We start from the raw sequence: 27,682 nt of genomic DNA on the forward strand, positions 1-27,682 counted from the left end.
GAGGTGGACTTTGGAGGGAAATGGCCAGCAGTCAGTGAAGGGGTTGGGAGCTGGAGGGGGTTCCACACCGTGCAGTCACACCCCTTTAGATTGTGTGTTTGTGTGTTTTGTTTTGGCTTCACTTATCTTTTTGCCCAGGTATCTTTATATTGTGTGTGTTTGATTGGTGAGAAGAAGAGTGTGGGAGAGGGAAAGAGAGCGTAGACATCGAAACACACAGCGCTCATACCCACAGATGTGGTGACTTCATCAGACAAACATGTACCCCTTCCTCTCGCTCTGCTGAAGTGCACTGAAATTAATGGCTGCTAACACCAAGATGAATTTGGATACCAACGTATTTCTTGCAATCGTGCTGCATTCCAGACTGTATATACTTTATCTGTTGCCTCCACACAAGACTCTTGAACGTGTAGCTTTGACTCGGTGCTGGGATATTGTGTGCGTGTGTATGTGCACATCCTCTTATGGAGGGGAGGGGACTGCTGGTTGGTCAGAGCGAGAGAGAGAGAGATGGTTGCAGGCCATGGGGTTCATATCGAGCTGGTGGGACTTAATCTCAATGGGGCTTGATTGGATGTAGGACAGCTGAATCCTGTTGGGGCAAGCCACCTTCCTCATTGTGCTCCAGGTGCTGGTTCCTGCTTTAGAGCGGCACACTCTGACTTGTGTCCTTCCATCATGAACAAATATTTTATCTGTTTACAGCTTTTACCATTTACCCCCCCCCCCCTTTTTTTTCATAGATACTGTTCCAAAATCTGTTTGTGCACCAGTAGGGTTTTTAAAGCCTCGACTTTGGAAACAGAGTAACTCAGGCAAGTAACCAGAGCAGCACTGACACAAAACTTGTTTTCCTCTTTGAGGGAGAGCCGTTACTGAAAGTGTATAATGCGGACAACTTTTCAGCCTCACAATCCAGCTCCTATTTTAGAAGCTCTCCAGTCCACCACCCTCTGCATTTCTACAACAACTGACGCCATTTCACAGAAATTCCAGACTACTGGCGCCTGAGCTCAGCCTCCAAGAAGGACATGATGAATAGGACACACCCTTGGTATTCTAGTGAATGGTACGATATATGGCACACTGCGGTGTTACAGCCCAGATTCACTGCAGCCTTTAGCTCTTTTCAGTGCCGTTTTTCTCCCATTTTTATTTATTTATTTATTGTAATTATTATTTTTAAAGGGGTTCGAATTTGAGTGAAATGCACTGAGGCACCAGTAAGGCGAGCTCCAGCTCTTTCCAGCGCTTGGTTCCTGATCCACCTCTTTGTTGTGGTCTATGCATGCCTGCTCCAGTCACATGACTGCGTTTCTATGGCAACTCGGGTTTGAGTAATCATTTGCGTTACGACCTTTATTCCCTTGAGGAAAGGGGAGGGGGAGGTTAGACTGAGCCTGTAGAAAGAGGGAGCAAGAGGGAAAGAGAAAAGAAAGGCAGAAGGGGAGCGGCGGAGAGGCACAGGGAAGGGAAAATAGAGGGGAAAATGTTGCCCTTACTTGCCTGTATATATTTTATGTCGTATCTTAACTGCTTAGCAGCTTTTTTCCTCGCACCGTTCAGCAGATGGGAATAAATAAAAAAAGAAAAACCTGCCACTAAACACTGGGTTGTGTGCTTCAGTTTCGCCATAATGGCTTGTATTTTGTGACTCACTCTGTGACTAGGGCAGAAAAGTGAGTTTAGTTGCAGAGAGGCAGGCATGCATGTTTCATAAGGGCACACACACACACACACACACACACACACCTCCCCTTCACTTCTTCTCAGAGGAAAGGCAGCTCTGTGCCACATGTGCAAGTCTCAGCAGAAACAGATTATGTATGTTCCTGTTTCTTGCTCTCCCGGCTGCGTTGTCATGGTAACCGAGCTCGTTCGCCACTGTTCTCTCTCTCTCTCTCTTTCTCTCCACTGTTGGGTGATTCAACCCATCAGTTGGGTTGTGTCATCTCCTAGATGGAGTTTGTAGCTCTCACTTCTCCTAAATGGGAGTTGGTCGGTTTGTGCTCCTGTTCCAGTTTGATTGTACTTTAATATAAAAGCAAAAAAAAATGCATATATATAATAATAATAATAATAATAATAATAATAAATTGTGTGCCTATATATCTGTGAAGGGTGGAGCTGGATTTTGTGGGTGCCTTCTAACAGCAGTATGGGGGGGGGGGGGGGGGATCCAGTATTGACAGGAGCTGGGCTAGAGGGGGCTGGTGATAGACACTATGGGGGTTGGTTGTGCGGTGCTGGTGGTGGTGGTGCTGGCAGCTTCCAGGTGCCTGAGACTGGGTCTGAATATGAATGAGGGGCCCCTGGTTCTCCAGAGATGGTGGCTGGGGAGAGAGCAGCTAAAACCAGAGACCAGCAGAGCCTGGCTGCTGGTTGAGAGGCCCCCACAAGCTGCTGACAGGAGCTGGAGCTAGCCATCACGTTAATTAGCGTTTTTTACTTTTGCAGCAGCGAATAGGGGGAGTGGGTTAGAGAGGGATGTGGGGGTGGTATATGACTCATAGACACAGTATGGTTTATTCATGATGGAGGAAGGGTGTGTGTGTGAGAGAGAGAGTGTGTGTGTGAGGGAGAGAGAGAGAGGGGAAACCGACATTTGATTTGCACACAGTCGTGTGTGTGTGTGTGTGTGTGTGTGTGTGTGTGTGTGTGTGTGTGTGTGTGTGTGTGTGTGTGTGTGTGTGTGTGTGTTTGTGTTGCCTTAGTAGATCACTGATTGGCACCAAGCCAAGATATTATTATGTCTTCAACACTGGGCATTCACTGTTATTTTCATTCAGGGTTTTTTCCTGCAATTTACAACTCTTGTCTGAAATGAGATTCTTTTTCTTTGAAACCAGATCTTTGTTCTAATTTCGCGGTGCACACGTGCAACAGGAAATTTTACACAGCACACACTTATTTCCGCGTCTGCTGAGACTTTATTGATCGTCTTCTGTTGAGGCCTGTCTGAGAAGCATGGGGCTGATGAAATGGTCAGAGGTGCCTCCCTCACAGGTGACCTGACCTTGTCTCCCTATGCCTCAGCCCCCAACAGTGAGGGATGCACATGATCAATAGATTGATCTTTTACCCACACCAAATACCCAGATCTCTCCCCAATCCAGCTCCGGCAACGCTGAGGAGGAGAGCTGCTGCAATGTACCGAACATTCAAGAAGAGTCTGCGAGCTTGCCTCCTATCAGAGAAGGCAATGTCTAAGCTTAGGTGTTTGTTTGTTTGTGTGTGCATATAAGAGTGTGTAAGGGGAGGTTGCATTACAGCTATGCTATTGTCTAATTGTCTCTTCTTATCATTAGTGACAACCATGACCTCTGTTATTGGCATATCTGCATTCTGCCTGCACTGCAGAGCCTCCACCACGCTACTCGCAACGTTTTCTCTCCCAAGAGCGGCAGGGCCCATGCCTCATAAATACAAACACAATCTCTCCTACACCTCCTGACTGCAGGACAGGACTCCACACATATCTGCCCGTGGAGCGCAGCCCATTTGCATACATATTAAAGTGACGCCTCAGAAAAAAGGAAGAGAGAGAAAGAGGGGGGGATGAGGGTAGGAGGAGAGGGGAGGGCGAGAGCGGGTATATGCAAACAAGGCTTTCATCTAATATGCAAGAACCGGCATTGCTCTGGCATAAATCTGCATCTGAGCTCAGGCAATGCGAGCAGACCCCATTTGACAGTAAATGGGCTAGGGATGGCTGTCAGATTCACAGGGGAGCTGTGTGCTACCGTACAAAGAACAGGGACCATTGATCAGTATGGCATATCGCAGATAGCAAGAACTACAAGGTTACAATTTTGCACGCTAAGTTAAACTTATAAATGGGATTTGGGGGGGTGGGGGAGTTTAAAAATATTTCAACATTCACTAAACTAAATAAAATGTATTAATTAGTGAAATTTAGACTTGCTTGTAATCACATTTACTTTTTGATATTTAATCAGAATATGGCTAGGATAATTTTTTATGCTAAGCTAACCATGCCATTTTAGAGATTGTGCAGAGCTTCAGCAAAAACTTAGCAAGAAAACAACATCATTGTCACTGTGTGTCATTACCCTCAGCCCCTTTTGATTCTACAAAACATGGAACATTGCATTTTAGAACCGCTGAAGTGAACATCCATTTGTTGGTGCTAGACTGGATAAAACGGAGGGACACTGTGATTGGTTGACGCATTGTGCTCTGTTGTGGTTGATTATTAAGTTTTTAACTCTGACTGACTAAACAGCCAAACACATCTAAAGGCAGACAAAGGCAGACTTTGCAAGGGGGTACATTTTCACTGCTCAAGAAGCAGGTTTATCGAAGTCCAGCTCTCCTAAATGTCGAGGACCTGGACAGGTTTTATGACTCTCATTGCCATACGACCTGTTTTATATATATATATATATTTGTATATTTGTATATTACATACTTAAAAAGGGAAAAAAAAGATGTTACTACATTGAATTTGGATAGATTTAGACATGGAAAAATATGACAAGATTTTGAGAAAGTTTGCAATTGATTACTTTGTTGTTTGTGTATCATTCAACCTTTTTACTTTTTTCTTATTTCAATTTTTTAAATGTCATAATTTTTTTTAAATTTAGAGCTTTGGGTTGCAAATGCGGTGGAGGAAGCACACTTGGAGTCATGGATTCTCTTCACACGCATGCAATTTATTTACAAAAAAAGAAATACTGATAGCCAGGCAGCACAGGTTGGTGGTACGACAAACCTAAAAGGAACTTGAACAAACAAACTTAAAACCGTTTAAAAAAAAGAAATCAACTAAACTCATAAAGCTTAAGCTTCTCCCCAAAACAAATCATGTAAGCATTAATCAATTAGCTTATACTATACACTCTTACCCAAAACATGACAAAGATATTGCGTTTATCACTTCTGAGACTTCTATACAAAAATCACAAATACAGAACTTTACTGACAGTAATTAAAAGACTGTTTAAACAAAAGACTGTCAAACTCTCCTGTGTTTCTAACTACTTGGTAAGATCCTAATTCCCTCCTATAGTATAAAGAGACTATTTCCTGTACGGCAGTCTGGACCTCAAAGATGGTAGCAACATAAAACAGAGCAACCTTCAAGCATTCTGGTAATACTGATAAGCCAACTTTGCAATAAATGATTCAGAATACATGGGCCCATTGTGTAATTATTTTATGGTATGAAATTATAACTTGGGAAATGCTTAGGATTACCAGAAATATGCATTTTATTTCACTCACTTAGGACTTCAAACAAACCTGAAGAAGGAATGGTCTACAGCCGCATTAGCATCACATTCACAACTAAAACAACAACTCTATTTTGCCAACAAGATGTAATAAAACAATGGAAATTGCCATTCTAGCATGTTGTGGGCTATATGTAGCCTTAGTCCTCCAGAGGCATACCGGGTTACCCTGTGACAGGGCTGTTGGTTGGACATTTTAAATGTATTGGTGGTTTCAGTTTGAGCTTTGTGGTTCCAAAAATCGTTTGTACTTTGAATCATCATACACCATATTAGTACCTCACAGAAGCGTGTCCCACTGACGTATTCATAACTTGGAATTTTAAAAAAAAATTCCATTGGGGAATTTTTGAGAGCACAATATGCAGGTTCAAAGTCAGAATTCAAACAGGTGACAGTAATCGTAATCATTCATAATATGAAAATTACTTTACAATGTTCTGCTGGGAAACTTTGGTTCCTGGTATTGACTTTAACATTGTTACAGAACAAGCACACTCTGACAGCATTAGTTTCTGGCAGCATTGGGCAACATGCCCTGCAATACTGTAAAACCTGCTCAGGAATGGTTCAAGGATCATGAAAAAGACCTGAAGACATTGTCTCGGTTTCCAAACCCAACAGATCCCATGAGCCATTCACAGAAAGACAGAGTGTAGTTCCCCCATATTAGCTTCTCTTCACTGGCTCCCTGTTAAATCCAGAATCAAATTTAAAGTCCTCCTCCTCATCTAGACAGTCTTTATTAATAAACCAAAAGACCACTTCACTCTCAGACTACAGGCTTACTTGTGGTTCCTAGTGTATTTAAAAGCAGAATGGGACACAGACCCTTCAGTTTCAGGCCCCTCTTCTGTGGAACCAGCTCCCAGTTTGGATTCAGGAGACAGACTATGCTTTTAGGATTAGACTTAAAGCTTTCCTTTTTGATAACAGATATAGTTAGGCTGTATCAGATGACCCTGAACCTTCCTTGAGTTATTCTGCAATCGGCCTGCTGCTGGAGGGTTCCCATGATCCACTGAGCATTTCTTCTTCACTCCCCTGTTTTCACTCGCTGTGTTTATGACCCACTTTGAATTTAATCAATAGTTATTATTAATCCTTGTCTCTCTTCCACTGTATTTTATCTCCAATATTTCTACTCTGTCACCCCAAAACAGCAGATGACTGCCCCGTCCTGAGCCTGGTTTTGTTGGAGGTTTCTTCATCTTAAAAGGGAGTTTTTCCTTCCCACTGTCACCAAGTGCTTGCTCAAAAGGGGTTGTCTGATAGTTGCTGAGTTGTCTGAGTTTACTCTCTGTTATTGTAGGGTTTTTACCTTACAATTTAAAGTGCCATGTGGTGACTGTTGTAGAAATTTGGCACTATATAAATAATACTGAATTATAGATAAAATTAAATTCACAACCCACAGTATCCAAAATGATCCACTGTGGATTTATGCTCAAACATAACACAGTCGTTTATGTGTCACGGGAACCTTACGCAATAATATGCAGGTGGTATTAATCAGTCAATTAATTAAAAATCAGGTGGAGAAAGAGCTATCACACTTCCTAGACAAAAATGTAGCATCATCTCTGTTAGCATTAGAGCAGGATTACAGCTGTGCTTCAGTACAGTCTCACAAAAAAGTAACAATCTTTACATTTAGACAGCCACTTTTCATTTATTTCTAAAATTTATGCTAAGCTAAGCAAACCATCTGTTAGGCAGAGGAACATACATATTTATCATTCACATTATAGAGTGATAGAGATCTTACATGTAAGTAATGGAAAGGGCAAAATGTAAAATGTCAGACTGTATTCTGTATTGCCTTGTGATCCCATTAACTTACACTGAAATATACAGTATGTATTGTTTTGGAGCAGGCAGATCATGCTTCTACAGCACTCTTGCACAAGCAGAAGTAGAGCACATGATGGCAGTGCTAAAGCAAAAAAAACAAAAAACAAAAAAAACTGATGAAACTTTACTTACTGTCTCCAGAAACTGGAGTGCTGCCATGAGCGCTGGGTTTCCCCTAACTCTGCGAGTATTTCATGTTGGACACCCTTGAACTCCCTTTCCTGTTTTCCTGCCTGAGCATGTCGCATTGAAGCACGCCATTCTGTCTGTACAGGTGATCTTACGCACAGGAAATGGAAACTCTGATTGTGTATGTGTGTGTGCTGCTTGAGGTGGGTGGGTGCGTGGGGGTGGGGGTGGGGGTGGGGGGGTGAAACAGGATATGTTGGGAATAACACAAAGCACAAAAAGTGTCACATGATCTGAAGCGAAGGGTTGATTTATTTGGCTTCAGAAAGAATCTGTTGCATGTGGTTTGGAGGAGAGAATGTTTTCCTTCTTTGCTCTCAGTGTGCTCAGACACAACACATGGAAACATTTTCTGAGAGGCCATGGGTCTGTGAAAAAAAAAGAGCTCCAGACATTTTATTTCTTCTCCCTCTTTTCATAGCTTTTTTAGAACTTTTTTCTCCCTCAAACTGATTGAATTACATACATCTGTTTGCCACATGTAGAAAGAAACTCCCTAATGAATATTTGTATTGCATTTGATAATCACGATGTGCAATTAGTTATTGATTTTTTTTTTTTTTGCAATATTTGTCACTCTTACATGTTTTAATATTAGACAAAGATAACCCAAAGAAATACAGATGCAGTTTTTAAATGATGGATTAAGGATTAAGTTATCTAAAACCATCTGAGCCTAAGTGAAAAAGTAGCTACTCCCCTTAAATCATAAATTAACTGCAATTAACCACTTTTTCTTTAAAGCTAGCCACACCGACGCCTGATTACTGCCAGACCTGCTGAATCAAGAAATCACTGAAATAAAATCAGTCTGACAAAGTGAAGCAGGCTAAAAGATCTCAAAAAGCAATCATCATACCATGATCTAAAAAAACCCCTGAGAAACAAAGTCAGTGACATCTATCAGTCTGGAAACGGTTGTGAAGCCATTTCTAAGGCTTTTGGACTCTAGTCAACTGTGGAGAGACCCATTATACACAAATGGAGAAAACTTGGAACAGTGGTTCCCAAGAGTTGCAGGGCTACCAAAAGAACTCAAAGAGTGCATCGACTCATCCAGGAGGTCACAACAGGACACAGAACAGCATCTAAAGAATTACAAACCTCACTTGTCCTGGTTAAGGTCAGAGTTGAATAATAAGAAAGAAAACTGAGCAAAAATGGCATCAATGGGAGAGCTGCTATGTGAAAGCACTGCTGACCAAAACCCCCACAAAGGCTCGTCTTACATTTGCCAAAAAACATCTTGATGATCCTCGAGACTTTGGGGAAAATATTCTCTGGACTGATGAAACACAAGTTGAACTTTTTGGAGGGTTTGAATCCTGTTACATCTGGAGAAAAACTACCACACCATGTAAGTGGTAGTGTGATGGACTGAAGCTGCTTTGCTGCTCCAGGATCTCGATGCCTTGCCATTATTGATGGAACCATGAATTCTGCTCTTTACTAGAGAAGGTCGAGCCTTCAGTTCATGCCCTGAAGCTTAAGCACACTTGGGGTTATGCAGCAGGACAATGATCCAAAACACACCAGCAAGTCCACCTCTGAATGGCTCAAAACGACTTAAATCCAATTAAGATGCTTTAACCTTAAACATTACCTTAGGCATAACCTTAAACATTGTTGTTCTTGCTTGAAAACCCTCTAATGTGTCTGAATTGAAACAATTCTGCAAAGGAAATTTGCTAAAATTCCTCCACAGCAATGTGAAAGACTCATTGCCAAGCTTGGTTGCAATTCTTGCTGTCAGTGGTTGCAGAACCAGTTATTAGATTTAGGGGGCAATTCCTTTTTCAGATAAGGCCAGCTAGGTTTGGATAACTTTTATTCTTCAATGAATGACATCACCATTTAAAAACTAGATTTTATATCTACACCGGCTTTCTTTGACTAATATTTAGATATGTTTTATGGTCTGAAACATAACAAAAAAATAAATTAGGAAGGGCGCAAATACTTTTTCACAGTAGTGCATTAATAGTTTTAGTAAAAATCTACTGTAAGCCTTGTGTACCAAGTGATGGGATCCTCGTTGGTTTCACAAAAGTGTGGCAAAGGATTTATATCAATGAACATCCTATTTACAGCCTCTATTTCAGTCTGTAATAAATATACTTCCACTCATATGAGACAGTTGCATGTCTGCTCTATTGTCTGCCATAAATATGCTGGAAGGCTTGGTTAAATATTGATAACACCAATTTTCTGCCTCCCCCCCCCCTTACCCCACACACCTTCTCTCCATCACCACCCCACACAAGCAAGTGCACACACACACAAAACCCCTCCTCGTTTCCCTCCCTCTATCTCGCGGTTATTTCACCCTCACAGTAACCTTGCTTATGCATATTGCATATGTAAATAAAGCACCCCGCCTCTGAAGTAATTGTGTGCATCTTCTACAGAGCTGCACATCTCAGCTTAGAGTTTAAGAAGAAGCACTGAGGACAGAGTGAATTCTCTTTGTTTACTAGTGATTCTTTTCTGTTTGAGCCCAACTCAACAACTAACTGTTTATCGATAAGCAAAGCACTTTAAGCTCACTCCTATATCTGTCTCATTTTAAGATTAGGTATGTGTGGGGCGTGGAGTCCACAGTTTGTGAAATTTAAAATAATCTTTTAAGAGAATAGAGAATTAAGCCATAACAATTTCACCAAGAACTTCCATCTTCTGTGTGTTTGCAGTGCTTCACTTGTTCCATATTATAGCCTTATTCAAAAATGGACTAAATTTATTTTTCACCTCAAAATTCTACACACAATATCCCCTTAATGACAAAGTGGAAAAAGTTTGCAAATTTAATAACGATAAAAAATATGACGTGTACATGACAATTCAAAGATGTTTGCTAATTACTTTGAAGCAGCTTTGGGGACAATTACAGTCTCGAGTCTTTTTGAGTATAATGCTACAAGCTTGCAACACCTATTTTGGGTCAGTTTCTTCGTCGGTGCGCAGCCATTTTCAGATCTCGCCAGAGATGTTCAGTTGGGTTCAAGTCTGGGCTCTGGCTGGGCCACTCAAGCACATAAACATAGTGGTCCCAAAGCCACTCCTTGGATGTCTTGGCTGTGTCCTCAGGGTCATTGTCCTGCTGGTAGATGAAGCTTCTTCCCAGTCCGAGGTCCGGAGCGCTCTGATGTCCCTGTACATTGCTGCGTTCATCCCTCAACCCTGACTTGACTCCCAGTTCCTAAAGCATAGCATGATGCTACCACCACCATTTCTGTAGGGATGGCATTGGCCAGGAGATGTGTGGTGCCTGGTGAACTCCAATCAAACACCTGACAATTTATCATTTAAAACAGGAAACAGCTCAATTTTAAGTTTCATGGCAAAGGCAGTAAATACTTGTGTACATGTTATATTTCTGTTTTTCACTTTTAATAAATTTGCAAGAATATCAAGCAATTTCTTTTCACTTTCCTGATTATAGCGTATTGTTTTTGGTAGAATCTTGAAGTGAAAAATTAAATGAATCCATATAACCCTAACATCAGAAGGGCCCGTCAACAAAATGTTTGAGTGAGGTTTACTACTTCATTCAGGAACATACTGAATATTATTTAAGATTTATCACTTAAAGTGTGCACTATAATAATGCATTATTAGTTATTTTTTTAAGTATTAACTGGAAACACACAAAAATGCTTGTCTAATTGAAAGCTGGAAGTAATGCTTACAGCACTTTTTAAACTTTGGTTTTCCTTACTTTTAAAGGTTTGTTTATGTTTACTGTATTCATGTCAACTCAGCTCTGTGAGCTTTCCAAGCGGTAATTCGTAGTGTGTCTGTGTTACCTGACACTGTATAGCCAGTGTTTCTAGTACTTTGTCAACATTAAGGGGAAATCTGGAATAAAAATATCAGATTGTTAATGTTACATGTCCAAACAAAAAAAATCAATGTTCAAAGTATCTGTGTAACCGGTGTGATTCTGCGTTGTGTCTGATAAAAAAGGTAAAAGAAAGAAAGACCTCCAAGTAAATAATTTGCCCACTCCAGCTCCTCTCCCACAGGGGAATTGTAGGAAAAGGGCTGGCATATATTTTTACATTAAACATAAAATATGCATTTACACGTAACATATTTGACATAAGATAAAACAAAAACAACAACATGAAATCCGACATCCATCCATCCATCCATCCATTTGCTACCGCTTATCCTTTTCAGGGTTGCGGGGGGCGCTGGAGCCTATCCCAGCTGTCATAGGGCGAGAGGCGGGGTACACCCTGGACAGGTCGCCAGTCTGTCCCAGGGCCAACACACAGGGACAAACAACCATTCACACTCACATTCATTCGCACATTCACACCTAGTGACAATTTGGATTATCCAATTAACCTATCCCCACAAGCTGCATGTCTTTGGACGGTGGGAGGAAGCCGGAGTACCCGGAGAGAACCCACGCAAACACGGGGAGAACATGAACATGAAATCCGACATACCTGATAAAAAAGGTAAAAGAAAGAAAGACCTCCAAGTAAATAATTTGCCCACTCCAGCTCCTAGACCAAATACAAACAGTGGGGAAGAGGGTTAGCTCAACCCACCACAGCTCCCAAGCTAGCAAGGAGTATATATTCATGCTAGCATTTATGGCGCCTAAAACACATTTATGATACACACATACTACACACTTATAACATCTTACAAAAACAGGCTTAATAATGACAATAACTGAACTAACATCGCAATCATAAACATCAGGGTGGCTAAATATGAATTATGTGTGTTTCAGGGTGTTGGAAAGAAATGACACCCACCTCTCCCACAGGGGAATTGTAGGAAAAGGGGAGAGGCAAAAGGGGTACACTGTATTTATAGTATTGCACCAAAGAAGAAGAAGAAAAGAATGAGGAGGGGCTCTAACTGATAATGAACACAACTACAGGCTTGGAGGTCCTAAAAGTCAGGTATAAAAGGAGTAGTTTGGGAACACATTTTGTGTAATTATAACAATGTGATTTATGACTCTGTTACATCTGCACGGATTTTACATATTTATTCAATAACTTTAGGCTGCTAAAGCATCAGTGTAATTTAAATCCCAATTACGAATTATTTTGTAAAAACAAGATGAACTCATATCTATCTTTTGGTCTCAGTGGTAGTCAAACTGTAGCTGTATGAAGTAACAACTGCTGATAAATAAAAGAGACTCACAATTTCACTAGAAATTGTTTGAAAATGTCCAGGAATATTTACTTTGATTAAAAATTTCCAAACATAAATGTGTGCCTTCTCTTTCACACTTTTGAATGAAATTCGGTAGCTCAGTTTTCAACTATTTATCCTACTGCATAGCAATGACATTTTATCAACTATGGGATCTGATTTATAAATTATGTAGTTATATTCTGCAGTTAGTTCCAATATCACTATGCCTATATTGTACATATAACATATAACGTATACATATAAAAATGTTGGACAAAGACACAGAAGACAGACGTTTTACAGTTTTGCCTTTGGACCCTGCCACAATGGATTTTAATTCAGACAATTAAATGTGATTGAAGTGCAGCGTTTCAGCTTTAATTCAAAGGGTTTTACAAAAACTTAGCATTAACTGCTTAGCAATTATGCCTATTTTTAAAAACAGTCCCTTATTTAAGGCTCAAAGGTAATTGCAAAAACAAACAGAAGTTTAAATATAAGCACTGAGTGTTCTTGACTTGGTTAACTGATGAAAAGTTGTCTTTCTAAAGTGTGGACATAAGTCTGTCATCATGCACTTTCAATGTCTTCTGTGGTCTTTCCGGACTTTTGGTGTTGCTGAGCTTTCCAGTGCATTCCTTCTTTTTTAAGAATGTACTAGATTGGTTATTTGAACACTTCTTAAGTTTTACCTTCACTGCAAAGCTATGAAATACAAACTCTGAATTATCTTCAAATATTATATTTGCTTTATTTGTCATGAAATAACAAGGGACCATGAAACTGTCAGTCAATTATCCAGTTTCTTTTCAGCCTCTCAGACTGAGGGATTGTCTACACTGATAGCTGCAATTTCTAATCAGTTTATGCCAAATTTTTGTTTAAGCCCTTAAATTAATGGAAAGTCTGTACTTTAGTCACATATTGATTGTTTGATTTAAATTCCAATGTGGGGAAACCTCATGGAGCTAACTGTATATTGTAAATTTGGTAAATTGACCCATTTAATTTCTTTTCTGCATCTAAGTGCTTTCTGTCTTGCATTCACACTCCAATGCACACATCGGAAGCATCTTGGAGTTCTGCATCCTGCCCAAGGATACTTTGGCATGCTGACTGGACCAGCCAAGAATCAAACCACCAGCCTTCTTATGACTAGATGACCTTCTCTACCTCCTGAGCCACAGTCACCATATATTCCCTAAAGCTATACTTTATTATACTTTGTGGCTGTCTGATTATGGCAAATATAACAATAATAATTATTATGGTCAGAACTGAAAGAACAATAATTGAACCCAATTGCTCAGTGAACTTTTATCAGTGGCATTCCTTGAATTTAATTCAAGAAATTTCTCTACTTGCAGTAATTCAACTTAACAGAATAAATAACGAAGATATGTGAACTGGGTACATTTGGGTTACTATGCTGTGCTTGAGCTAATACAATTCTTTAAAAGCCAACTTAGTGTGACTAGATACACCGTGGATTTAGAGTGGCTTTGCTCTCAGTAAATTATGAATGTACAGTCTGACACTAACGGTTATATTATTAGGATTGCCTCTAACAGCAGATCTAGTGTGAATGAACTCTCATGTGTCTAAAAGCTCTTTGTGGAGAAATTATCTGACATCTGTGCCCCACATCTGTTTGTATGTACACATAGACACAGATGGCTTACATCAACACCTGGATGTGACTTTGATTTCCTGCCAAATAGGTGGATCGGGATGACAGTCACTATTATGGGTATCATGCTCTGTTAATACTGTAAAGTGCAAATTGGCACGTGTGCAGGCTCAGGAATGTAGTTTAACAGAAGAGTATTATGTTGTATTTTACAATACCGAGTTTGATTCACGTGTCTTTTTTCATAAACAATTATCCCCATTTTGCACATAGAAATATTATTAATGGTTATACATGTTACGTTTGCCACCTCTCTGCATGGATTTGGGGTTACAAAAAATTGTTTATAACACTGGTGACAGTGTCAAAGTATAAAGAGTCCCTAACCCCAGATTTCTGTTCCACTTTAAAGAAAATAAATAAAAATGAAATGGCAGTACCTTACATAAATTATTATATATTTGGTTTCATATTAGCCACTGATTTGGTAATGATCAGACACTTTATGTGTATTTGTATTCTACTTCATTTGTATTTTAATCATGTTGCATTGCTTCTTCTTTTTTAAACCGTTTTATGGTCTTTGCAAGCGGAAGCAAGAAAGCCCATGACATGAGCTTTTTGGGTCTTTAACTCTCCTGTTATATCCTCCTGAGAACCGAGGAAAAAGTATGTGGCAGCAGCGTAAGGTTTTCACAAGTTTTATTGTAAACACAAGAATAAACAATGGTGAGACGGGAGTATGTGGTGAACCATGCCTTCTGTCTGGGTTCATACCTGGAAGCAGGCATCTGGCAGTGGTCAGCATTGTGATGCTGCCAATCCAAGGGATGGCTAATGGTTGAAGAAGGCCAGAGGGTCGTTGATCCAATTAATGATGGCGGATCGGGCAGACTGGAAACATAGTGTCTATTGGGAGTGCTGGAAACCAGGTCTGGTTCATCCAGAAGAGCCTGGTGAATTGTCTCCTTGATTCCCCGGGTGAGGGAGCCCAGTCTACATGGTGATGGGAGGATGTTCTCAGGTTCTGACTGGTCGGTGTTGGAAGAGAATTGGAAGAGAATCTGGTTGTTGTTGGAAGAGAATCAGTGGATTTTATATTTCTGGAACCTGGATGATAAGAAATGAAGAAATTGAAGCGGCCAGAAAACAAAGACCAATGAGCCTGGTGAGCATTGAGCCTCTTGGTGGCTTTAGGGTAAGTTGTGGTTGGTCCAAATAATAAACGGTTATTCGGTTCCTCCTAGCCAACGTGACAATTCCTCTAAGGCTAACTTGACAGTGAGTAACTCATAATCCCGCACATCATAATTTTGTTCTGGGGGTGTTAGTCAGTGAGAGAAAAAAGCACAAGGCTGCAGCTTACCTTGAGGTCCAGACTGCTGAGCGAGCACAGCCCCAGGAACTGAATCACAGACATCCACTTTCACAATAAACTGCTTCACAATATCTGGGTGGACAAGGACGGGTACAGAAGAGCTGAAGAGTTGTTTCGGTTTGACAAAGCTGCCTCAGCTTCTTTCTTTTTTTTTATAACTTTTTATTTGTCAGTTTACAGTATGAGAATACAAAACTTACGGTCAGCATAGGAGACATACACAATTCCAGTAATAGCATCTTCTTACATCATGGTAATATTCAATTATTCAGTACAAAGGGAGTACACAACCCATTTTTCCCAGAGCTTCTTGAATTTCTCAAGCTCGAGTCTAAGGGCAAAGGTAAGTCTTTCCATTCCAAAAATTTCTTCCACTATCCCACGCCATTGGGCCCTAGTTGGAGGGTCTGCCTTTTGCCATCTTCGGGTTATGGCCTTCCTGCAGCCAGCCAAAAGTATTTTCAATAAATAATTATCTTTATGTGGGAGTGCCGTAGGCAATTTGCCAAGATACAACGTATCAAATGAATAGACTATTTTAATCCCAATTATTTTGTATATCTCAAGGGCCACCTCCCCCCAATATGGCTGGGTCCTTGGGCAGGCCCAGAAGACAACCTCTCCAACATAGGCCCTGGCTCTGTGAGCCTGTTTGCCGAGCTGTGAGTTTAGGAGTGATAAAGAATCTCACTACATTCTTCCAACCAAACTCTCTTAAGGACCTTGAATTTGCAGTGGTAGCCTGAGAGTCACATATTCCCCACCAGCTGTCCTCTGAAATTAGTGAGCCTGATTCCCTCTCCCATTTCTGCTTAATGTACAACGTAGAGTGATTTTTAGAGGCTTGTATACTACCGTATATTTTTGAGACCATCTTTTTAGAGTCCTTTCTCTTGTATGCCTCTTGGAAGATATGAATTAGGTCGTATTCGTTTTCATCTCTGATTAGTAACGTCTTGTTGTAATAGTCTCTAACCTGCAAGTATCTAAAGAAGTCATGCTTTGCCAGTCCATATGTATCTGAGATGGTTTCATAGCTTTGGAATCCCCCATTTGTTGCTAGTGAACAAAAAGAAGTAATTCCTCTCTGAGACCACTGTTTAAAGGTCCCATCCAGCCTGGCAGGCACAAACTCCGGGTCATAAGCTATCCAATTCAAGGTCCTAGCCTGTTTTTCTATTTGTAGTTTCCCCACTACCCTGAACCATAGTTTCAGGGTGAACCGGGTCAAATGGTTCAAATCTTTGTAAAATTTTTCAGCTTGGTTCTTATTTCCTAAAAGTGACTGTAGTGGGAAGTCTAATTGTGTAATTTCCATATTTTTCCATTTAGCTTCAAAGTTTGGGGAGCACCAGTTTACCAGGGGCTTCAGTTGTGCGGCGTAGTAGTAATCTTGTAAGCACGGCAAAGCTCTCCCTCCCTTCTCTTTTTTTAGTTGCAGCGTTTTGTACTGGACCCTCGGTCATCTGCCGTTCCAGATGAACCGTGAGATCCATCTGTCCCACTCGTCAAATTGTTTTTGGGGTATCTCCAGGGGTAGTGACTGGAAGAGATAGAGGATTCGAGGCAGAACGTTCATTTTAATTATTTCTATTCTATTACTCATATCCAATGGGAGGAGAGAGACCACCGAGTTAGGTCAGATTTGATCTCTTTGTTGAGGGGGCAATAATTAATTTCATAGAGTCTAGACATGTCTTTCATTAGGTTTACTCCCAAGTATTTTATTGTGGGAGAGTCCCATTTGAAGTTAAATTTCTTTACAGTTTCCGGTCGAGGTGTATAATTGAACGTAAGGGATTGAGTTTTTTGAATATTTAGTTTATAGCCAGAGTAGTGATTGTAGGCTTTTAGTAAGGTCATCAATTGGAACAAACTAGATTCAGGATTTGTAATAAAAAGAACATCATCTGCGAACATACAAGTCTTGTGTTCTTCACCCCTGATCATTATTCCTTGTATTTCAGAGTTTTCTCTAATAGCCTGAGCCAAAGGCTCAATGTACAAGGCAAACAGGGACGGGCTCAAGGGACAGCCCTGGCGTGTCCCTCGCTTCAAAGCAATATTTTGAGACAGGTGCCCATTAATCCTGATCCTGGCTGTTGGGGAGTGATACAGTGCTTCGATACATTAAATGAAGCCATCTTTGAATCCGAATCTTGCTAGTACCCTAAATAGATATTCCCAACCCGCCGAGTCGAATGCCTTTTCGGCGTCTAGGCTGACCAACATTGCACTAATATTTCCTGATGTTATATGATCCATCACTTGTAGCGTTCTCCTCAGGTTGTCCTGGGTCTGTCTATTTGAGACAAAGCCTGTCTGATCTAAGTCTATCAGCTCCGGGATAATTGATTCCAGTCTCTTAGCTAATATTGAAGCAAATAATTTATAGTCCACGTTAAGGATAGAGATTGGCATGTACGAGCTGCATTCTTTTTTATCTTTGCCGTCTTTTGGGATAATTGAGATAACTGCTTCTCTCCAAGATTGTGGGGCTACTCCTGTTCTTAGTGTATGATTAAAGCAATTAAGCAGCACTGGTGTTAGTTGTGTCCTAAATGCTTTATACCATTCGGACAGATAACCGTCTGTGCCCGGTGCCTTATTCGCCTTCAGCCTGGAAATGGCTTTATGCAGCTCTTCAGCAGTTATCTCAGCCATGAGTTTTTTATCCTGCAATTCTCCTATAGATGGTAGGTCTAATGAGTTTAGAAAGGCTTCCATCATTGTATTCTCTACTAGGGGAGGTTGGGTATATAGGTCTTTGTAATACTGTTCAAATGCCCGTTGAATGTCCTCCTGTTTACTGCAAATAATTTGTGACTCAGGGTTCCTGATTTTATGAATTCTATTCTTTTCCTGTTGTTTTCGCAGCCTCCACGACAGAAGTTTCAGCGCCCTAGGTCCCGTCTCATAATACTTTTGTTTTGTAAATTTGAGCTTTTTTTCAATTTCCTCGTCGTAAATGCTGTTTAAATCTTGTTTAATTTTGTTCATCCTCACCAATATCTGGGGGTCTTTTTGGGCAATATGTCTAGACTCTAACGATTTCAACTCCCCCTGTAGCTTCTCAAGTCTTTTCTGCTTTTCTTTTTTCCTGTGTGCTGTGAGGGCAATAATCTTACCTCTAATGACAACTTTTGCTGCGTCCCATAGAGTATTTGGAGATACCTCGCCATTGTCATTATTTAGTAGATAAGTTTCAAATTCCTGCTGGATTTGTGTTTGTGCTGATTTCTCATTCAGAATACTGGTATTGAGTCTCCAAAGTGTATTTGTCCGCTGTTTAGCGCAGCGCAGGGTTAGATACACACCTGAATGAACAGATAAATCTCTGACCCCAATTTTACATTCCTCGACCTTATGCCAGTCTGATTTGTACATAAAAAAATAGTCAATACGAGTATATACTGAATGGCACGCAGAGTAACAGGTAAACTGTTTATCCCCTGGATGAGAGGCTCTCCACACATCAATCAGACCCAATTCTGTAAGCATGTGTTGGACCATGATAGCATTTGAATTTTTCTTTTGCCGGTGGTTGGATGAGTCTAGTTTTGGCTGGAGTTGAACATTAAGGTCTCCACCAAAAATCAAAACTCCCCGTGTTTCCAAGACCGCTAAATCAAGTAGCTTCTTATAGAAGGATTTGGTGCTTCCTGGCGGGGCATATACATTAAATAATGTTACTTCCTCCTCTTCTAATTTACCCTTTACCAAAACGAACCTCCCGTCTTTGTCCTTTATCTCTGAATACAATTCAAAATTAACAGCATTGGGGATCAATATGGCTACTCCTCTTTTGCGGCCTGATTTATGAGACAAGTAGTAGGTATGCTGGAATCCAAGTTTTTTCAATTTTTCATGTTCTAAAGAAGATAAATGTGTCTCCTGCCAAAAAATTACATGCAGATTCTCACGTTTCATTTTGGCTATTATTTTGCCCCTTTTAATCGGATTATGTAGCCCATTTACGTTCAACGTGATTATTTTACTTTCCGGGTGATGCATACGACTTTTTCAGGCTGTGGTCCCTTGTGCAACATCACCCATGCCGACCAGAACATAAACAAGAACAACAAACAAGTAATCCCAAAAAACAAAATCAAAGACTTCCAAGTCCGAAGTTCAGGTGGAGCCTCGAGTTGAGAGGAAATCCTCGGTCCAGACGAGGGCCTCCCTCCAGTGTCAGGGAAAATACCCAGCACCAGTATCATTGTTTTATTACGTCCGAATTGCCCAACCGGTACAAAGTTCCTTCTTTAACAAGCTTAGGGAGTAACTACAAAAAAAGACTCTTCACAGGATATGCGGAGAGCAGAGCTACAGATGTGATTTGAACATCCAAAAGCCTGAATATATTCAACCCAGATAATAATAAAAGTAAAATAATCACTGTAGTTAGCGTCATATATGGGATACGAGATGAACTGGTAGAAACTCTTAGATATAGAGTTCAGCTTAAACTGTCATGTGCAGAAGAGATTTCGAGTTATTGGTAGATTTGCTGAGGAGTAATATTTCAACCTCCTCTCTGCATGAGAGCAGGATACCTCACTGCAAAGCTCCAGAGGGGATGTGGAGACCCTCTTGTTTTCACTCGCAGGAGTCGGATGTTCCCGGAGGGGCCCGGTGGAAGCTCCGTAGTTTCTCTCTTATCCTCCGCCGATCCACCGCCTTTCTGCTGCGATCTGCGCCGGCCCTCTCCCACGTTGCTGGTCTCTGCTGTTTCGGCGCCATGGGGCCTGGTTCCTTGATTTCATCCAGGAAGAATCCTCTCTTCTTCAGGTCTTCGGCTGCCTCTGTCGCGTTCTCGTAGAGTTTGGTGCCGCTATCGAAAAACACCCTCAGCTTCGCTGGATCTGGCATTTGGAAGCAGAGTCCCTTGGCTTCGAGCACTCTCAGGATCCCCACGTACGCCTTTCTTTTCCTAAGGATGTCTGGGGGGTAATCTTGATCAAAGTAAAGCCTTTTCCTGTCATAGCGGACATCCTTCTTTCTCCACGCTGAATGCAGTACCATCTCTTTTATTCTGTACTCCAGAAAGCACAGCACCAGTGATCTAGGCGGAGCGCCTTCTTGGGGCTTTGGGGCGAGCGCCCGGTGGCAGCGCTGGATTCCGAGGTTTGTTTCCGCAACCGGCGGGCCGATTTGAGCCCTTATCAGCTTCGTTACAAACTCTATCAGATCCGGGCCCTCTGATCCCTCCGGTACTCCATGTATGCAGAGATTATTCCGGCGTGAGCGTGCTTCTAGTTCGGTCAGCTTTGCTCTCAGGGTCTCCTGGCTCTCCATCATGAGTGCGAGTGCCTCCTTAACCTCCGTGTCCCATTCTTCAATCTCGGCTATCCTCTGTTCTGCCTCCTCTACCCTTGCCGTGGTAGCCGCTAGCTCCTTTGTAGTTTCTTGAAGTTTCTTGTTAATTTCTCCTTTAAACTCATTCAGTTCCTTTTTCATATCATTGTGGAAAGAAAGTCGAAACTCACTCATTTCACTTTTAAGGCCCGATCTCAGAGCCCGGATCTCATCGTAGATAGCTAGCATGGAGGGACTAGCTTCGCCATTATTCACCTCTCCGCTGCGAGTTTCCTCGGCTAACTCTCCCTTTTCCCGTCCCGAGCTTGGTTTGCCTTTAGGCTTTTTTTGTTTATCCCCATCCATGTCAAGTTTAGGTACTGTTCTTTGTGTCTGAATAATCTTCCAAGGGGATTATTTCCACCCGGCGGGGAGCCGAAACTTTCAGGCAGCCATTTGCTACCGCGCCAAAACCGGAAGTCCGCTGCCTCAGCTTCTGGGGACCAAGATGAGTAAGAGCTGTGGCTACCAGACTGTAGTTCCTGATAAAATGGCGGTAGAAGTAGAAAACGCTGAAGATGGTTTAGAGATGTGGGAGTGGGACTTTTTTTTCCCGCCCGCACCTTCAGGGGTCTGTCCTCCTGCCAAAATATAACCCGGAAAAGAGATCAAGGAAGAGTGAAACTCACATTTCTCTGCCACGACGTACAGGCAGTTCTCCAGGAGACGTTGTAGGATACTATGAACATGGATCTGATATTCCTCAAGGGACATGGAAGAAATAAAAAACATCATTTAAATATACAAAGACAAAAATGTTCAAAAAAATACCTCAACACATCATTTACAAATGCATCGCCAAGTACTCAAAATATCCCAATGGCATATTAAATGCAGTCTTTCATGTATCCTCTTCCCTCATATGAACGAGGTGATAAGTGTTTCAGAGGTCTAGTTTGGCGAAAATAGTGGCCCTGTGGATGCGTTCAAAAGCGGAGTTGATGAGTGGTAATGGACACTTGTTTTTAACTGTAATGTTGTTTAATCCCCTATAATAAATGCAGGCGTCTTACTTTTCTTGGCAATGAAGAAGAAGTCAGCACCTACTGGGGAGGAGGAAGGATGGATGATGCCGGCAGCCAATGACGCACAAATATATTTTTCCATTGCCTCGCTGAGACAGGTTGTTGAGGCAGCTAGAGGGTAACAGAGCCCCGGGGAGAAGGTCAGTGGCACAATCGTAGGGCCTGAGAGAGGGAAGCGACAAGGCTTTGTCTTTATTAAAAACTTCTTGGAGGTTGTGGTACTCTTTAGGGTTGGAGGACAGATATGGGGGGTGGAAGATTGGTGAGGGAGGTTTGTGTGAACCGGAAGGTAGTAGCGATTTTAGGCAGTTGGCAAGACAGAAAAGCTTGCGATCTTATCACCAGACCAGTCTATATGGGGCTTGTGTTTCTTTAGCCATGGATAACCAAGGATCAGAGGGGTCTCTGGGGAATCAAAAATGTAGAATGAGAGAGTCTTCAAATGATTACCGGATTAGATTGAGTGGACTGGTTCTGTCTCATGAGTGATCAGAGCAAAAACTTGTTTATTGAGAGCAGTGGCAGGAATGGGAGGTTGCAGTGGAATGAATGGGACAGCTAGTTGTTTGGCTACTTCTATGTGCATTAAGTTTACTTGGCACTGAAATCTATAAGACTGTGAAGGGAATGAGTGACCTGATTAAAACAAAGCAAGACTGGTAGTGTTAGATGGGGCTTAGACTTGAAGGAGCCACCCATCCATATCACTGAAATTATTTGCAGGTGGGATCTAGTATCACAACAGAATGGCAAAAAAAAGCTCAAGTGGCAGAGATGTGGCAGGAGGAAAAAATGGAGCAGACCCTTTGGAAGCGGAAGCAAAAGTAACGTATTACACGTTACTTTAAAAAAAATTTAATTAAAGTAGTTAGACTGCTCGTTACAAGACTTTCTCATTACTCCGTGAAAGGTCACATAAATGTCTCATAATGACATAGTCAGTTTACAGCTTAAACCCGAGGCTCCAGTCCCACACACCAACACAAACCCCTACCCTAACGAGGACAGACATAACATCTTTCTTTTAGGCTTATGTTTCATCAAAAAGGTAACAACAGAAAGAAAAGGTAAAAAACAGCCCAAAGAGAGTGGTCCTATTTTAGAAACATGAACTGATAAAAACAGAGACTTCAAGCTGGACTGCTCATCACTGCTTTTGTTACCTGTTGAAGATCAGGCTCTGGCTGCTGGGCTGGGGTCAGCATGCACTCAGCATTAATATCAATCTGGCTTCTTGGCTGTCTTTGTGTTTGCATGCTGTCTGTGCAGATGCATGCAAAGAGCCGAAGTTTTGTAAGCAATATAATGTGATTGTTTATGTCCTTAATGCAGTTTCCACTTTATCATCATGGTTTCATCCTTTTGAGCAAAAAAACATAAAATTAATGTCCATAGCTCCACTGATCACAACCTGTATTGCTGTACCACTCCCCCATGGCCCTCCTCCTGCACAGAAACTGAAACCAAATCAAAAAAAATGATTTGTTTCTTTCTTTTCTTTCTTTCTGCCATGTGCACAGATAAGTGAAGAAACTTGTAACACAAGTAACAACATATTTATATAATTCTTGAATTTGGTTACATTACGTTCTTCATACTGTTACATAGAATATAGTCATGTTCCCATACCCAACCTTTTCATCATCATCAAGTAACATAGAATATAAAACATAGATCCTAGACTGTTAAGGTGCCTTGGTTTAATCAGAGCACAGATAATAGGTTTATTATATTAATGTGAAATAAGAATAATCCAGTAAACTACAGCTTATGGGCAGCATATTCTAGTGTATTGAAAGACAGAGTAAAAGTGGCTTTAGGGAAAACTGGGAGATCGGATATCTGTAACTGTAACTGTGAGTCTCTAACAAAGAAAGTACTTTAAAAAAAATCACCGAGCACATTTGTAATTAATATACCAACACAAAAAGCAGCCAAACTAAATGTGCAGAGGGGCTTTATTTGTTACAATCACAGGAAAAATGAGACAAGTAAACTCAATACAGTAACATAGCTAAATGGCAATATGAGTGAAATGCTAGTGGGGAAAATGTCAGAATAAAATAAATAAATAAATAGATAAGCTGTAGAGGTGATTTTTATAGAGCATAAATAGAGAGAAACCATACTCTACACCGATTTTCAACTTTAATTCAAAGGATTTAACAAACATTTTACATTAACTGTTTAAGAATTACAACCATCTAACCTCATCGAGAATAGTCTTGAGAAGGTAAGTGTTTCATTCTCAGTGTCTACAATCAAGGCAGACCTTCGTGAATACGAATACAAAGGATTTACAAGAAGATGCAAACCACTGGTTACACTCAAGAACAAGAGGGGCAGACTTTACCAGAAGACATTTAAAAAAAACTTGCACAGTTCTGGAAAAAATAAGTTATTTTAAAAATGACCCAAGATTAACTTGTACCAGAATGATGGGGAAAGAAAAATATGAAAGTGGAAAGGTTAGGAAAAGCATTATTATGCCATGGACATGGCTGCCAATTGCACCGAGTAACTAGTGTTTATTGATTGAAGTAGACTGCTTATAAAAGTAGTATTATGAAGTGTACTGAAGTACTCTGAAGGGTACAGGGCTATACTTACTGCTGGGTACAACTAAATGCTTAAAAACTGATCAGACAACACACACATAATGAGCCAAAGGAAACTGCAAAAGAGTTTCTCAAGACAAAAAAATGGGATATACTTCACTGAGCAAGTCAGTCACTTGATCCGGACCCAGTAGAGCATGCTTTTCAGTTGTTAAATATAAAACTGAAGTCAAAAAGAACCACAAACAAGTAGCAACTGATGGCAGCTTCAGTAAAGACCTGGCAGAACATCTCAAAGGAGGAAACACAGCATTTTGGGTGTATCCATGAGTTCTAGGATTCGGGCAGTCATTGATTGCAAATGATTTTCATCCAAGTATTAAAACAAATCTTGGTTTGTCGATTTACTTTTGCACATCTAAAAATGGGGGACTAAATATATGTATATATGAAAATGGTTTTAATTCCTTAACAGTTAATGTAATACTTTTGTTAAACGTCTGGAATCAAAGCTGAAAATCTGCATCTTGATTGTTTAATTTAAAATTCATCATGGTGGTGTACAGAGGTAAAATTTAAAAAAAAAATAGCATCTTTATCCAACAATCTTTGGACCTAACTTTGGATTACTATAGTATAATGTAGAATAACGTGGCATAGTACCATGTTTTATAGTGTCATATCATATTATATTGCAATATACCATATAATATAGTGATATTGTTCTCTCCCAAACTTCTTTAGTTCACCTTATTATTTGCTTAAAATGTATTTATTTAGTTGATTTTGGGGAATTAGGGCTTTTTTTTTTAATTAAGTTCTCATAACTGTTTAAAAGACAATTAAATAAATAATAGAATCAGTTTTTTATCTTTTAGATTCAATCATTATAATCTCGGCTTTGATCCTGTTAAGTGTAATTGTGATTTTTGCCATCAAGCAGCCATAAAATGTAGTATAGTATAGTCTTGTACTGTGGTAGCACATTGTAATATAAAATGTAACAATATAGTAGAGAAAGAATCCTCAGTATATAAAATGATAAAGTAATAAACTGTTTTGGAAAATAATAAGATACATGATTGGAACAGTCAAGAAACTGAGTAAAGTAGATAATGTTGATATTATAAAATGCAACTTAACCCTGTTTTAATGTTCATCCTCTCTACTTATATTCTACATCCACATCATCTAATATTTTTCTTATTTGTTATTACATGTTAGTACATGTTATATTTATAAATTACATCCCATTACACTATTTCACTCTATTGTACTACCCCGCTACATTCGCCTCTGCTTGTTCTTCCACCTTCCATTGCTTTCTGTTTTAGTGCGGACTCCAAAGTCTCCTATTTGTCTGCACTGAGATTTAAAAAGATCATATTTAGTGAAATACAGCTTGCCTGCTCCTACGTGCATTTTGAATGAGGCTAGTAGTGATATTTGCGTATAACAGAAGCACCTCCTCCCTCCCATTGGACAATGTGTACGTGAGGGCGTGGCAAGGAAAGATGAGAGTTGCAAATCCATGCCCTTACTGGGAAGACATGGAGCGCTATGGACACAGTCTACACGAATCTGATAGGAATCTCAACTAAAGGCATCACTATTTCACCAGTTTGGAAACAAACGATTTGAGAGACCGAGAGCAAAGAAAGGGTGGCCCGACTGAGGATGGAGTGTGCATTTGAAGCACAGAATCTGATCTCCATTTCTTTGAGGAAAATCCAAAGCTCCAGGACGCAGAGAGGAGGCATCAAGCTCCACAAGAACTTACTGGTAACGTACGTACTGAGAAACGCCAGGCAGTTCTACATGAGCAAAAACTTGTCGCAGATGCAGAGGACGAATCCGTACGAGGATGTAACCGTAGTCCGAGAAAGGCAAGAATACCTCGAATGGACGGGGAGCTTCACGGAGTTGGCTGATGACTTCTACTGCAACTTTACTGGGGTTGAGTCGGACACTTGGCACTGCGGAGCGCACCAGCCCAACGGTCAGCCTGCAGAGGTGGCGCACCAAGGCGCATCTGCCTGCGCAATGGATTCACCGAGTGACTCTGACCTCATGGTTTCGGACGCCTGTTGGAGCTGTGCGGACAAATCCTCCTGGGAGTTATCTATCCCGAACACGCAAGCCAACCAAAAGACTGTCCTGGACTTGGACACCCATGTGGTGACTACTGTCACGAACGGATACTTCCACACAGACTGTTGCGCGCAGCCCAAACAGCCGCAGGGCGCGCAGTGCTACACAAAAAAGCGAAAGATTGACATAAGTTATCATATCGTTGATCCAGAGTTTTATTTGCCAGACTTTGCGCCAGTGCCGTGTAAAAGAATGAGGAGTGATGATGATTCACATTCAGACTCTGACCAGTTGGACAGCACAAACATCTCCAACCTGATCTCGGTGCTGGGCTCAGGTGGGCTATCTGAGTTTGTGAGTTGGCAGCAAACGGACCTTGAGCAAATATTCGCCACTCAAACAATTTGTTTAAAACACACGCTGTTAACAGGCAGCGGCTGGACCAGAGCAATCGAAGCATTTTGATATGTATGACTATGTGTTTTTAATTTCTTTGTATCGTTTTATTTTGCTGCTTTTAAATAAATCATGACACGACTGCAGTTCTCTCTTGGACTTTTTATACAAAAACAGTGCTGAAATTATACAGAATGGTCATATGCATTTCCATTACTTTTTGCACATTGACATTTCCTGTGCTAGTGCGAATAATTTCTACACAGCATGACTAAACTGTAACCTTTATTTAAATATTATTTTGTGGTGGTGATTTTTTGTTAAATTATTTTTTTCTGCGGGAAAACCGGAGTCACTGGTTTGTATTTCCTGGAGAAATAAGTGAATGCTGTTTTCTCCTTGGAAAGATGTTGGACGACTACCACCATGTGGCCAGAGAAGATCTGTGCAGCTTTGTGCAACAGTTCAACGAGAATTCTTATTCTTATTCTTATTATGTAAATATATATTTATATCAGGGCCTGCTTTGATTAATCAATAAAACAAACAGTCTAAAAACACAAATGCATTGACTTCAAATTACTTGGAAAGAGGGCGCAGCGGTCAACTTAGAAATACAGACAGATTTTGTGTTTTTGTTCTTCTTCTTATTATTATTATTACAGTTATTATTATTATTAGTAGTAAATGTGCCATCATTTCACTGAACTTGGAGGTTTTAATATGCAATTTCTGAACACAATAACCAGAAGTAGTAAAAGACAAATGCTTAT

The 27,682-nt window shown here is 40.7% G+C and overlaps 1 protein-coding gene across 1 annotated transcript; it reads left to right on the forward strand.

Moving 5' to 3' along the window:
* Positions 1–25,214: 25,214 nt before the first annotated feature.
* On the forward strand, positions 25,215–27,055 carry LOC113033009 (immediate early response gene 5-like protein). Its single transcript, XM_026186245.2, has one exon. The coding sequence runs from the start codon at positions 26,100–26,102 to the stop codon at positions 26,976–26,978; it is 879 nt and encodes a 292-aa protein (XP_026042030.1). The 5' UTR covers positions 25,215–26,099; the 3' UTR covers positions 26,979–27,055.
* Positions 27,056–27,682: the final 627 nt, after the last annotated feature.

Source organism: Astatotilapia calliptera, chromosome 12 (genome assembly GCF_964374335.1).
Source record: "Astatotilapia calliptera chromosome 12, fAstCal68.1, whole genome shotgun sequence".
Taxonomy (NCBI): domain Eukaryota; kingdom Metazoa; phylum Chordata; class Actinopteri; order Cichliformes; family Cichlidae; genus Astatotilapia; species Astatotilapia calliptera.

Excerpts from the sequence above, each read along its gene's own strand:
- LOC113033009 (XM_026186245.2), top strand. The coding sequence starts at position 26,100 with ATGGAGTGTGCATTTGAAGCACAGAATCTGATCTCCATTTCTTTGAGG.